The sequence below is a fragment of the Panthera leo genome, chromosome B4 (assembly GCF_018350215.1).
Source record: "Panthera leo isolate Ple1 chromosome B4, P.leo_Ple1_pat1.1, whole genome shotgun sequence".
NCBI lineage: Eukaryota > Metazoa > Chordata > Mammalia > Carnivora > Felidae > Panthera > Panthera leo.
The window spans coordinates 135995815-136009362 of NC_056685.1; the positions used below are offsets into that span (position 1 = coordinate 135995815).

Sequence of the window (13548 nt, forward strand, 5' to 3'; positions counted from 1 at the left end):
GTGGACAGCATGCTTGAACAGACAGGGTATTTTGGCAGTGAGATGGAAACCAGAAGTGGAAACGCTAGAGGAAAAACAAAAACACAGAAACAGAAATGGACAATGCTTCCGAATGGCTCACAGACCTGACTTTGTGGATCTGACACAGCAGAAGAAAAAATCAGTTAACCTGAAGGAAATTTCAGAAAGAAGAAATTTCAGAAGGAAACAGAAATTTCCCAAGCTGAAACGCGCAGAGAGTTAATAAACACGACATCCAAGAGTAGTAAGACAATTATCAATCTGGCACATGTGTAACTGGAATCTCAGAAGCAGAGAGACAGAGAATGGGACAGAAGAGATCTCTGACGAGACAACAGCAGAGAATTCCTCCAAAATACCGAAGGGCAACGAACCACAGATCGGAGAAGCTCAGGGAACCCCAAGCAGGATCACTATCCACTTCCACCAGGCCAAAAACCACGTGCCCGGACGCATCATATTCCAAGTGCTGAAAATCAACGATAAAGAGAAAATCTCGAAGGCACTCAGGGAAAAAAAAGACCCATTCCACAAAGGAACAGAGAATTGTAACTGACCGCTCGTCAGAAACCATGGAAACCATGGGACAATGGGGTGACACATCTGGCATGCCCAACGATACAAGGAGGGGGACCCAGGAACGATGTTTACTCCCACACTTAGCAGATGAGTGGCATCTTGAAGATGAGAAGTCCTCATCAGGTAATCGGAGGGAAGGGAACGGGGGAGGTGGGAGGGGAAGAGAGAGGGGGCGAAGCCAAGAGGGAAAGAGCCGACGGGTCCCGACAGTTCCATGCGGCTGGCAAGTAGGGACACAGAACAGGTGAAATCCAGATTACAGGAGGACAGACTACGGAGTTCAATGTTGCCGGAGGGCAAAGAAGGGCCAGTGAAGGGGTCTAATGAGGGAGAGACCCAGGTCAGAGCTGTTTCTAAGAGGTCACTTTAGCTGCAGAGTGAAAGGTAAACTAGGCGGGGAGGGAAGGGAAAAGACTCCAGGTGCGAGAGGAAGAACTGCTGAGAATGTGGCCGGGGCAGAGAGGGGTGGACGGATGTGAGCGCTCACTGGCTGCAGTCCTCTGTGACAGCTCCGTTATACTCTCAGCAGTAGAGCGCTGAAATCCCCAGGTCCCAGGAGCCCGGTCCCCACCAGCGGGGCAGCCAGGGGACAAACGGGCGGACACCAGTAACGAAGTGCGTGTGGGAGGAGAGGCAGGAGAAGTCGTCCCTGTCGAGGACGAATGAGACGTGAGGCGTCAGGGTGAGACCCTGGAGCTCAGAGAGGGCCCGGAGTCTCTTCCTGTTCCACCGGGGTCAGAAAGACGCCCCTCCCAGAGGCCCCGCCTCCTTTCTCTCTCCAGAACCCCGAGAGCGGTTCTCCAGGCTTTCTCTTCCAAGCCCAAGCGGCGATGAGGGGAGAGGCTCCCTTCGCCAAGCCAGGAACCTGGACGTGCCGCCCTCTTCCCTGATCCCAAGCCTTCCCGACCGTGTGCAGGTAGCCGGAGTGAGAGCGAAGGGAAGGAGCAGGGAGAGGAGCAGAAAAGGGAAGGGGGGAGAGGAAGGAGAAACAGCACAGCCGCCTCGGAACGAAACCTCCTGTTACGCTCTTCAAGCCTCTGCCCTCGCCCCCGGAAGGCGGGTAACTAGCCGCCGTGTGGTGTCACTGAAAGGGACACGGGTGCACGCTGGCCTCGGAACAAACGTGAGCTCCAGGTGGGGGGGCGGTTCCCTCGGCATCTCGTAGCCCGCTTCCTGGTGCACGCACAAGGCGCTCAACGGCCCCCTCCCCAGGCTGTGGGAAAAGCAAACGAGATGCCGCGTGTGAACACCCGGGACGCACCTGGCGCGGAACAGGTGCTGGCCGAATGCGAGTTCCCACCCCCGTGACCTCTCCCCAACTCTTCCGGGGCTTGGTCAGCTACAGGTTGTCCAAACGCTCAGATGCCGGTTCCACCCTCTCCCCTCCTTTCCCCTCTCCGGACCTGTATCCATCTACAAAAAGGAAACAATCCCAAGAACACAAGACTGTTCGCAGGCTCAAAAGAGGCAGACAGGGGGGGACTGTAGCTGTAGTCGGTAATCCCACCCGGCTTCACAATACGGCCACCCCCTCCATGCAGTCCTCCAGTGATCCTCCTTCCTGGGCCCCTGACCTGACCTTGAGAACAACCACCCTGTCCGGTCAGTCAGCTTTCAGCATCAGGAGCCTGGCTTCCCAATGTCACCGCCAGCTCCTTGAGAAGAGCGTCCCCACATTCACAACACTCCCCAATCGGCCTCTCCTAGGCCTGGTGGCGTGCGTACACAAAGAAAAGTCATCCGCCTGGCCTGGGACCTAGGACCTCCCCACGGCCTCCCCAGCTGTCTTAAGATTTAAGACTCAACTGAATCCATCAGGCCCAATCCCCTCACTTTTCATGGGCTTCAGCCGAGGAGCCTCTCCCAGAGCTGATGCTTCGTGACTTCAGGAACCGGCTCGCACGGTCACAAGACGCTTCCGCAGACAATCGAATTTAACACTTGGCATCGAAGAGGTGGTAAAAATGAAGGACTATAAACGAGGACGGAGATAAAGAGAACAGTCCTCTGCAGAAGGCACAGTGGGCTCCCCGTACCTGGATCACGGATGAACTGGGGCCATCCCAGAGAGCTTCCGGCCACGATGGCAGTTTCGGACCCCCGTGCAGACCAGTATGACAGCCACAAGCTACCTGTGGCTACTGAGCACCCGAGACATGACGAGTGCTTCTGAGGAACCGAGTTTCTACTTTTATGCCCTTTCGATTCATCGCATCCAAAAAGCCGCACGTGGCTACAGGCTACTGAACCGGGCAGCACAGCCCTACCCTGCCACCTGAGCTAAAACGTCAGAAACACAGAAACACTCCCAGAGCATGGTGGAGTGCAGAGGGAAAAGCCAGGATTAATTACCACCAGAAACCCCCGGCCCCGTGAACCCCTGTTCTGCATCAGTGTGGGGGAGGGGAGGGGACAAGGACTCTACAAGCCCTTCCAGCTCTGACCAATTCCAAGTTCACCACATCTCCCAGACGTGGGCTCTGGAAACCCATGTGGCCCTGTGGTTTCTCTCAGGGGCCTCCGCTAGTTCTGGCTTCTTGCCCAAGCCTGGCACCGGCCACCCTGTAGCTACCTGTCCCCCAGCAGACAGTGTGCTCACGGAGGGCAGGCAGCAGATGGGATTGCTCTCGGCAGCCCCAGCACCTGATCCCAGCACCTAGAAAAGCGCCAGGGCACATCAGGTGCTGGGGAGTGAAGGCCCGCATCAGCAGCACGACCCTTCCTCGCGCTTACCGTGCATCTGGCTCGGGGAGGGGTGCTCACGCATCATCCCCCTCTTCCTCACAGCCGCCCATCAAGATGGTAAGGTGGTCTCCCCCACCCCTGCGGAAACCACAGCTCCGAGGGGTGAGCACCTGACATGTGGGACTGGGTAAGTGGCCGCTCACCTATTCCTAAAGCATTCCAGGTGCATCCTAAGCCGCAACAGGCCTGTGCTCAAGATAATGGCCTCCAAGACCCCAGGGCCAGGGCCACCCCGCAATTGCCCAGTTTAAGCTGCAGATTCCATGGCAGAGGAAACCAAGGCTCCGACGTGCCCAAGGGTAGTGGCTTCCTGGAACCAGATCTTCCTGTTACCAGAGGCCACTGGCAATGACTTCCAGAGCCCTTTCCTCTGGTTGACAGGGAATCTCCATGGCACCCTTTGGGGACCAGTTCCACCCCCTTGATCATTTCATGTAACAAACTTCACGAACGGTGGGGTGGGGGGAGCGAAAGCCTTCAGAGGCACGGGTGAGAGCCTGGAGAGGCCATAAGGACTGCTGGAATTTTTTCTTTTTTTTTTTTTTAAGTTTTAAAGAGGTGGCTCTCTGGGGTTCTGTGTGAAGGGGCCTCACACAAGGCATAAGGGTCTCAAGGCCACCACTGGGTTTTCTGTCACCAAGGGAAAGAGCTCTATGTTTATTCTCCTTATTAAAAGTCCACGATGTGCTTCCATCTGTCTTTGAACGATGCAAGTTCAAACAAGATTTGAGTCTGGATTATCTAGAAAACTACCTTAAACTAACGCTTCATTCCCCATCAAGGTGCCTGGAAAGGTCCCCGCAGAAACCCACCAGACCCCCGATGCAGGGTCCCTCTAAAGCATCCCCCACAAGCTCCAAGGGCACAGCTTTCCAAGTGGGCCTCCTGGTCCGTGCCTCCTCCCACACCAGCTTCTTAACTTCATAAAATGGAGGAAAGAACACAAAAGCACAACCTCTCATCTGCAATTCAAAAATTGTAACGCACTCCCCAAACCAAGTTTTTCACAATTCATTTTGAGGCAAACCCTGTCCGAAACCGACATGAGATGATTTTTTAGTCTGTATTGCTCCCACTTTTAACGTGGGGGTCCAAAGTACAGCCCCACATCTGGCCGGGGGACTTCCAGCCATATGATATCGATGGCGCTAAAATCTGAAAAATGCTGAGCCCCCATACCCACGGGGCCGTGGGGCTGCAGCAGAAGGAAAGCCCTTGGCCATGGCAAGCACAGTGTGTGTGTCTGCTTCTTTTCCCCCTTCCCAAGGACAGCCTGGCAGCACCTCCAGACTTCTTCAAGCTCCCCCAACCAACAAGACTCCCCACCCCCTCCACGGACAGCCCCTTCCCCAACCTTCCTCAGAGGATCAGGCCTACCTCTCAGGTGGCTGGGACCCTGCACAGCTACCAGAGCCAGGCATACAGGTCTTTCAGCAAGCTGTACCGCTGCTGGTCCGACATGACCTCCAGGCTGGCCACCTTCTACACCAGGCTACAGACACACTGCACAGTCTGGATCCAGGGGTCTCCCTCCGTCTCCAATACAGTGGCAATAAGGGAAACCCTTGGTATGTTCAAAGAACGGGAAAGCTGCCTCTTTTCCCTACAGACCTCCGGAGAGACACTACGTGATAATCTCTTAACATCAAGTCCTGGGCAGACGAGCCTGGCTTTAAATCCCAGCTGGGCCACTTACCAGCTGTGTGACCTTGGGCAAGCCACTGCCCCTCTCTGAGCTTCACTGCCTAGACGTAAAGTGAAGATGACCGTCTCTACCTTCCGTGAATACGAGATTAGTTAATGCTAGGAAATATGATGCCCTGGGTCCTGACTGATGATTCCTGGGTGATGGAGGCGGCCCTAAAACAAGGGAAAGCCGGGCATGCACTCCGAGCATGGCTGGTCCCATCCCCCACCCAGTGCCCACGCAGGAAATGAGGGACGCCCTTACATCCGTTTCATCCCCCCTCCCCAAATAACCACCAGGACTTTGCACTCATCAAAGGCTGAACAGGGCCCAAGAACAGAGAGGTTAAGTGACTGTCCAAGGTCACACAGCCGGCTGGGTAGGCTGGGTAACGGGCGGGGGAAGCTTGGAGGGGTGGCGGCCCTGGGCCTGTCCTCCTTTCAGCTCCGACCGAACGGGCTCTATCCCCAGCGAACGCTGTCCAGCCGTGGACACCCGGGCCCACCTCCGAAGGTCTCCGGCCTCGGTTTCCCCAAACGCCGGCCGACCCCCCCCACCCACCCCGCCCTGTAGTGCTCCGGCCCCCGCCCTCCCCGCCCCCAACGGGAAGCCCCCTCTTCCCCACCCCCTCCCACGGCGCGGGTTGCGCCGCAGAGCCGGGCGGGCGGGGTCTGCGCGGGGCTCACCGGACTTGGGGTAGGTGACGATCCACACGTCGCTGGGCCGCACCGGGAAGTTGGCGATCTCCTCCATCTTCCCGCGGCAGAAGGGCGGCAGCCGCACGCCGTGGAACTCGAAGTACTTGCTCTCGAACTCGCCCGGGGTGCTGGGGGTCTCGGCCTCGCTCTCCGCCATGCCGCCGCCGCCGCCCGGCCCCGCAGCCGCGCCGCCCGCTCCCGGCCCGCCCCGCGCCCGCGCCCCGCACGCGCCCGCGCCCGCCGCCCCGGCCGCCGCGCCGCGCTCCGCAGGCGTGACGTCACGGCGCCGCCCGGCCCGCGCCCCGCCCCGCCCGCCGCCGGCGAAGGCGCTCCGCAGGCGTGACGTCACGGCGCCGCCCGGCCCGCGCCGCGTCCCGCCCCGCCCGCCGCCGGCGAAGGCGCTCCGCGGGCGTGACGTCACGACGCCGCCCGGCCCGCGCCGCGTCCCGCCCCGCCCGCCGCCAGCGAAGGCGCTCCGCGGGCGTGACGTCACGGCGCCGCCGCGCCCCAGCCGGCCCGGAGGCTGCGCTCCGCGGTCTGACGTCACGGCCCCGCCCGCCGCGCGCCGGCCGCCCTCCACCGACGTGACGTCGTAGGGCCGCGGGGCCGGCCTGCGTTCGCCCCGGACGGGCCAGACCCCTGCCCACCTCCAACCCGCAGGCAGTCCACGTCCCCTCCAGCGCGCGTTCATTCATCGTCCCGCTGGCGCCGTCATCCAACAAGCGCTCGACACAGACTCAGAAACACTCCAGCTAGAAGTGACCTTACAGAGCCATCAACAAATACTGAGGGACCATCTGATAGGTACCGGGTCCTGGGCTGGGTTCCCGAGATACTCTAGGCAAAAAACCGGCCCTCTTGGGGCTTATATTTGCCAGTAACCAAGATCATCGCAGGTGGTGACAGGTGCTATGAAGCATATGCGGGCGGAAGGCGGGGGTGGGGGGGGGGGGAGTGTTGATTCAGATGCCAGGGCCAACCCCAGACCTCAAGAGACAGAGTCTCTCGGGATGGCGCCCCCGAAATCTGCACTTGATAAGGCACTTCTTGTTCCGACTACGATTTGAGAACAACCGGATTCTAAAGAGGTGTTAGCATGACCCCACATTCGGTCGTTCACTCAACAGACACGTATTAAGCACCTACCACATGCCTGGGGTTGGGGAACGCAAAGATGAAACCGGCGGGGGGTTCTGGTCTAATTCTCTGAGTCTCAGTGTCCTTGACCGTGAAAAGGGAATGATAGTCTCTATCCCTAGGTTCTATAACTGGGAGGATGGACAGAGCTAACTGCATCAGCAAGAATCCTGAGTCAAGCAAGTGGACAGGACCTCCTTGCTCTCTCTCCTTGCTGTGGAATGAGACACTTCCGAGTCCGGCAAGGGACATACACACATGAGCAGGGAGGCATGGGCCGTGTGGACAGAGAGAGGAAAGAGCAAGTAACCCTGAGTCCGAAGTCTGGTGGTTGTCTTTACCAAAACAAAAGACTATCCAAGTCCCCAAGACATTAAGAACAGTTAGGTAATGGCACAGACAGCTGGCCAAAGGCTGTAGGAAATGAGTGAATGAATGAATGCCCTCATGTTTCAGATGAGGGCTCTCACTATGGGAGAAGGCAAGGGAGATGGTGTTGGATTGGAATTTGAAGCACTGACACGAATTTATGATTTTTAAAAATACCGATTTCTCACCTTTGCTGAAAAGACCTTCAGGTACTGGTATTTCAGTAATAACTAGGCACACCCAGAGCCCATATATCGGTTTCTCAATACCTCCCAAGCAAAAGGAACCAGACTTTCTTGGGGGAAAAGGCCAATTCCAGGGCTGGGCAAGGAAAAAAAAAAAAAAAAGTACAAAATCAGCCTAAAACTCTTGTTGGGCAAAAAAATAAAGTATGAAAAATGATGGGATAGGTCAAAAGGATCAGGAAGACTTTGTGTATAACAGACAAAAATAGGAAAAGCTCAAATGCCCATCAGAGGTAGACTGTGATATACTCACACAATGAAACAACTACACGGCGATTAAAACAAGTTCCTGGTATGTGCAACCACAGAGGTGAATTTCACAATCAAGATGATAAACAAAGTAAGCCAAACAGAAAAGGCGATATGTTGTATGATTCCGTTCCTACACCATCCAAGGACAAACACAACTCATCTATGGTGATGGAGGTCAGAGAAGTGCTTAATTTGGCGCAGAGGGAGGGGGTTGCCTGGGAATAGACACAAGAGTACCTTCCAGAGTGTTGGAAACATTATACCTCGCTCTCGGTGATGGTACGTGATGATATAGACACGTGTGAATATGGTTACACATGTACATATATATGCAGGGCCTGCTTCATGGTCATGCAGCCCGCGGAGTCATATCCAGAATGGCCCTGCACTTGGGGTTTCATAGTCTGTGGTCACTATCTTGAAATTCTTAATAATTTTGTCTTCGAACTTTGCTTTATAAATGAAGTCTGATGGGGGCAGTGGAGCATGTGTCGAGGGCTTGGACATGAGTTAGTCCAGCTCATGAGTTAGTCCCACCTCCTGCCACCTTCCCAGAACAAGTTCTTTACTACCCACTCCTGTCCTGTAGTGCTCTAACTCGGCCCAACCTCTCTTCTTGCCCCTGTCCCGTGCAAGGGATGCCTTGACCCTTGACCCTTGATGCCTTGACCAGGGCATCAGCGGAAAGAGGGTTTGCTCTGATGCTGGGGCATCCTTGTCATTTCTGTCCTAGACTGGCAGCACAGTTGGTGGATGAATCACAAAGGTGAGCTTCTCCTGGGGCACCTGGGTGGCTCAGTTGGTTGAGCGTCCAGCTTCAGCTCGGATCATGATCTTGCGGTTCATGAGTTCGAGCCCCGCATTGGACTCTGTGCTGGCAGCTCAGAGCCTGGAGCCTGCTTTGGATGCTGTGTCTCCCTCTCTCTCTCTCTGCCCCTTCCCCGCTCATGCTCACTCTCTCTCTCTCTTTCTCTCTCTCTCTCTCTCAAAAATAAACATTTAAAAAATTAAAAAAAAAAAAAAAAGGTAAGCCTCTCTCCTACCATCAATTCAAGTACCCATTCCTCTGGTGTGGAGGTTGCCATACCCTTGGGGTGGGCAGACCTGTAGGAAGGGGCAGTGCCTGGCTTGAGTTCCCTGCTCCCAGTCAGGGCATGATGTGTTTGATCTCACAGCTGAAAGGAGGAAATAGGCAGCTCTCGGAGCCGTGGGGGTGGGTCCCTAGGCTCCTGTGAGTATCTGCAGGTACCTACAAGCATTCCAGTGCCGGAGAAAGTGACCATAAATGGAAAATTAAAAACATCATGGCAGGTTGAGAGAGAGATTGCAGAAGGGGAAAGCTTTATATTTTAGTAACTTTAGTGGCACTTTTTCTCTTTTTGAACAAGGGTCCCTACCTTTTAATCTTGTACTGGGACCTGCAGATTATGCCCTATATAGATGTACATGCAAAAAAAATTATCGAGGTATACACTGGAGATTTGTGTACGTACGTTATACCTAGATAACAATTTACTATGGCTATGCACATATGCGTTTATCCTAAACCGAAATATTTTAAATGAGCATATTTTAAAATGAATTAGGAAAGGAATGATAGAAAAAAAAAAGAACCCATGATTCCACACTGAAACTAAGAAATAATTAATTAGAGAAGAGAAAACTGTTCTTTCCAATAAAGTGGCAACCAATAAATATTAAAGGAAAGATGGAGTTATAAAACCACCATTTTTCAGCCATTACAGTAACAATTAGTCAGATAAGTATATCGTTTGAAGCTAAAACCATCATTGGGTGAAGATTTGTTGAGGAAGATGATATTTTTCCAGTCTCAGTGCATCTACCCACAGATTACTTGTCAATTACTAAGGGAAAAAGGTAATTTAATAGTGGAGAAATCTGGCGGACATCGTCTGAACCAAGTGATCAAAACGAACATCGCTAGTATCAGACAAACTGATGCCTTGTGGCTCCTGATGGGATGTACTGAGAAGGACGTAGAAATACTTGTGTGGTTTTTCTACCAAACATTCATATCCTGAATCTAATAATAGGGAGAGAACACAAAACCTAAGCCAAGGGACAGCCTATAAAACAACAGATCTGTACACTTCAAACATGTCTGTGTCACGAAAGACAAACAAAAAGCTGAAAGGACTGTTCTAGATTAAAGAAGACCACATATATTTGACAACTAAACGTGACTTGTGACTCCAGATTATCCGGATACTGGATCATGGGAGAAAAAAAGCCATAAAGGACATCATTAGGACAATTTGCAACATATGAATATGGACTGTACGTTAACTGGTAATATCGTACTAATTTTAAATTTCATGAATTTAAAAAAAAATTTTTTTAACGTTTATTTATTTTTGACACAGAGAGAGACAGAGCATGAACGGGGGAGGGTCAGAGAGAGGGAGACACAGAATTTGAAACAGGCTCCGGGCTCTGAGCTGTCAGCACAGGGGCCCGATGCGGGGCTCGAACTCACGGACCGCGAGATTGTGACCTGAGCCGAAGTCGGCGCTCAACCGACTGAGCCACCCAGGCGCCCCTAAATTTCATGAATTTTAAAACCGTACCGTGGTTGTGTAAACAATGCGTTTTTTCTTACAAGGTACCTACTTAAGGATTTGGGGGGTGTGGAATCATGATGTCCACAACGCATCGTCAAACGGTTCTAAAGAAGGACCACACTTAACAGCAATGTGAGTGCATGTGCATATATACAGTGAGAGAATATGTGGCAAATGCCACAATTAGAGAGCGTAGGTGACGGTATGCATTCCTTGTTTCATTAGTTTTCTATTACTGCTGTAACAAATTGCCACAAACTCAGTGACTTAAAGTTTATTATCTGATAGGTCTATTAGGCCAGACGTCTAATGAGGGTGTCACTATGATAAATCAAGGAGTCCACACAGGTGCACTTCTTTCCGGAGACTCTGGGGATGGATTCACTGTCTTGCCTTTTCTGGCCTCTAGAGGCCGCCCAAACTCCTTGGCTTGTGGCCCCTTTCTCCCATCTTCAAAACCAGCAATGGTGGGTCTGGTCTTTCTGACATTTTATCACCCTGACACTGACTGACTCCTCCTTTGCATCCCTCTTCCACTTAAAAAAATTTTTTTAACGTTTATTTATTTTTGAGACAGAGAGAGACAGAGCATGAATGGGGGAGGGTCAGAGAAAGAGGGAGACACAGAATCTGAAACAGGCTCCAGGCTCCAAGATGTCAGCACAGAGCCCGACACGGGGCTTGAACCCACAAACCGTGAGATCATGACCTGAGCCGAAGTCAGATGGTCAACCGACTGAGCCACCCAGCTGCCCCCAAATCTCTGGACTTTAAAGGTACAGAGATCGGGGCGCCTGGGTGGCTCAGTCGGTTAAGCGTCTGACTTCGGCTCAGGTCATGATCTCACGGTCCGTGAGTTCAAGCCCCGTGTCGGGCTCTGTGCTGACAGCTCGGAGCCTGGGGCCTGCTTTGGGTTCTGTGTCTCCTTTTCTCTCTCTGCCCCTCACCTGCTCATGCTCTGTCTCTCTCTGTCTCTCAAAACTAAATAAACATTTTTAAAAAATTTTAATAAAAAAATGAATAGCAAAGTTGGAAGGCTCATACTACCTGATTCCAAGACTTACTAGAAAGCTATTTACCTTAAGGCTATAAATCAAGGCAGCATAGAATTGACATAAGCACAGACATACAGATAAATGGAACAGGATACGGAGCCCAGAAATAGGCACATAGAGATAAACGATTGATTTTGGACAAAGGTATCCTTAAGGAGCAGAAAACAGAAGTTTCTTATGAGCCAAAGCTGCCCACCAAGGCCTGGTCTACCCAGTGGGTAGTGACGGCTACATCTCTGGAGGTGTGTAAGAGGCTGGATGGCTTTCTGTCCTGAACAGACGCCTCCTAAGGTGGATCCCAAAGTTCTCTGCCCTGGGATCCCCAAGGCTGCCGAGGCGGCAGGGAAGCGGCCGCTGGTCGCTGTCCGTGGTGCTGAAAGCGCACAGTTCGCCACATCCTACTGCCCTCCCAGTCGGATTCTGGGTATTTTCTATTTGCATGTACTATCCAATCTTTAAGGATAAGTACTCGTTTATTATGGAAATGTCAAACATCTATAAAATTAGAGCAAATAGCATAATGAACTTCTGTGAACTCATCACCCAGTGTCAACTGTTATCGATCCCCGTTTCATCAGCTCCCCATCCAGATTATTTTGAAGCAAATATATATATTTCATTCATAAATATTACAGTATAGATCTCTAAAAGATAAAAACTCCTTGTGAACATGTTCCCAATATATGAACACAACTAAAAAGCAATGGATATTCCTCAACATCACCAAATATTTGGTTAGTATACAAGATCAGATTCACGGATGCGATTCAAAGCTCAGAGGAGTTGAGGTAGCTCCCTGGGGATACCTAACGTAGCCAGGACTTAGGGCTGGGACAGAGATCATCCCACCAGCATCATATGACCCCAGCCATAGATTGGCACATACCAGCCTGCCTGCCACAGATGACATTTGACATTAAGCAATTCTGAGACACAGATTGCTGGTTCAGGCAGGTGTTCACATGCACAGAATTGTCCCTGAAGACACCAGTGCCTAGGACACTACAGCCTCCAATCACACTCCTGCCCAGACAGGTGTCTATGCCAAGATCAATTGCATCAGAATCTCTGCAGAAGAGTCCTCAGCCATCAGTATTTTCCACCCAGCATTCTAGTGTGCAGACAGAATGGAACTATAGCCTGACCTGGGTTTGAATGCTAACCCCACCACTGACTGGCATCTGGGACAAGGCACTTCACCTCTTCGAACCTCAGATTTTTTTGTGGGTTTAATTTACCATGGGCCGCCTCCAACCTGCCTTTGCACCTGCAGAATCCTCTCCTGGAATAACTTTCTGCCACCCCAAATTCTAGGCTTCCATGAAGACCCAGTTCAGAAACCCATTCCTCTGTGGTTAATCTCCTCCTGGAATCATCTTCTAATACAGTAGTATTAATTGTCCATGTTATGGGCCCAGAGAAGAGCTGGAGCCTTTAGAAACAAGTTAGTCCGGCCCCTGATGTTAAAGACAAGGAAATGAGGAATTGATCAAGTACAGAACTTGCTTGGTATCACAGAGCAGGTGCACAATGAAGCTTTAATGGTCTGGGAATCTTTCTGTTTCCTGGAGCACCGACTTCGGCATTTCCAGCTCTACCACTTGCCAGTGAACATAAAACCTTTCTGCACCTCAGTTTCCTCATCCATAAAATGCAGAGAATGTTGCCAACTTCCCAGGGTTGCTGTGCGAGGATTGAGATAATAAGCTTTGTAAAGTGAGTGCGCTTGTAAGGGCTAGATTCCCTATTACTCCCACAGAGATAGCAACAGGGGTAGGTGAGCTCCTTGAAGCAGGGCTCTGCCTCAGGCATCAGGACACACACAGCAGACATTGGCACCCTGAAAAGCAGGCAGGGGTGGGGGTTCTGCAGCTGGCCTGGAAATGTGACTTGACAATGGGAGCCATGGCCGCGCCAAGGCTCCAAGGCCCAGAGAGGTCCTTGGCTGGAACGCTGGGAGAAAGAGGAGGGTGGTGGACCCATGACTTTAGTTCACCTGATGGGAGACCATGGCATAGGTCCAGAGAGGGTTCTGGTATCACACAGGTCTGGGTCCCATCAAACTCCCCTGAGTTTTGTCTAGACTATGCCCCACCCAGGGGGGGATGTGAGGCTCAAAGGAACCCCAGTGGTCCCCCCAGTCTGGTGCCTCCCACAGAGCAGATGTGAAGTTAGTGA

At 52.3% G+C, this 13548-nt stretch overlaps 1 protein-coding gene and 1 long non-coding RNA gene across 7 annotated transcripts in view; one reads left to right on the forward strand and one right to left on the reverse strand.

Annotated features, from left to right (window-relative positions):
- SULT4A1 (sulfotransferase family 4A member 1) overlaps positions 1-5925 on the reverse strand; it is a 37886-nt gene extending 31961 nt beyond the window's left edge. For all 4 annotated transcript variants that reach the window (XR_006205166.1, XM_042948068.1, XM_042948066.1 and 1 more), the window contains exon 1: positions 5719-5925. Coding sequence is in view for 3 of the 4 variants with exons in the window: in XM_042948068.1 (XP_042804002.1) it covers positions 5719-5887 (169 nt within the window). In the remaining variant the exon portion in view is untranslated. The remainder of the gene's footprint in view (positions 1-5718) is intronic.
- On the forward strand, positions 265-4070 carry LOC122225237. 3 transcript variants are annotated; one of them, XR_006205167.1, is made up of 2 exons: positions 265-723; positions 1127-4070. It is a non-coding gene; the product is annotated as an uncharacterized LOC122225237 (long non-coding RNA). The 3 variants fall into 3 exon arrangements; XR_006205169.1 differs by having other exon boundaries at positions 1130-4070; XR_006205168.1 differs by having other exon boundaries at positions 1383-4070.
- Positions 5926-13548: the final 7623 nt, after the last annotated feature.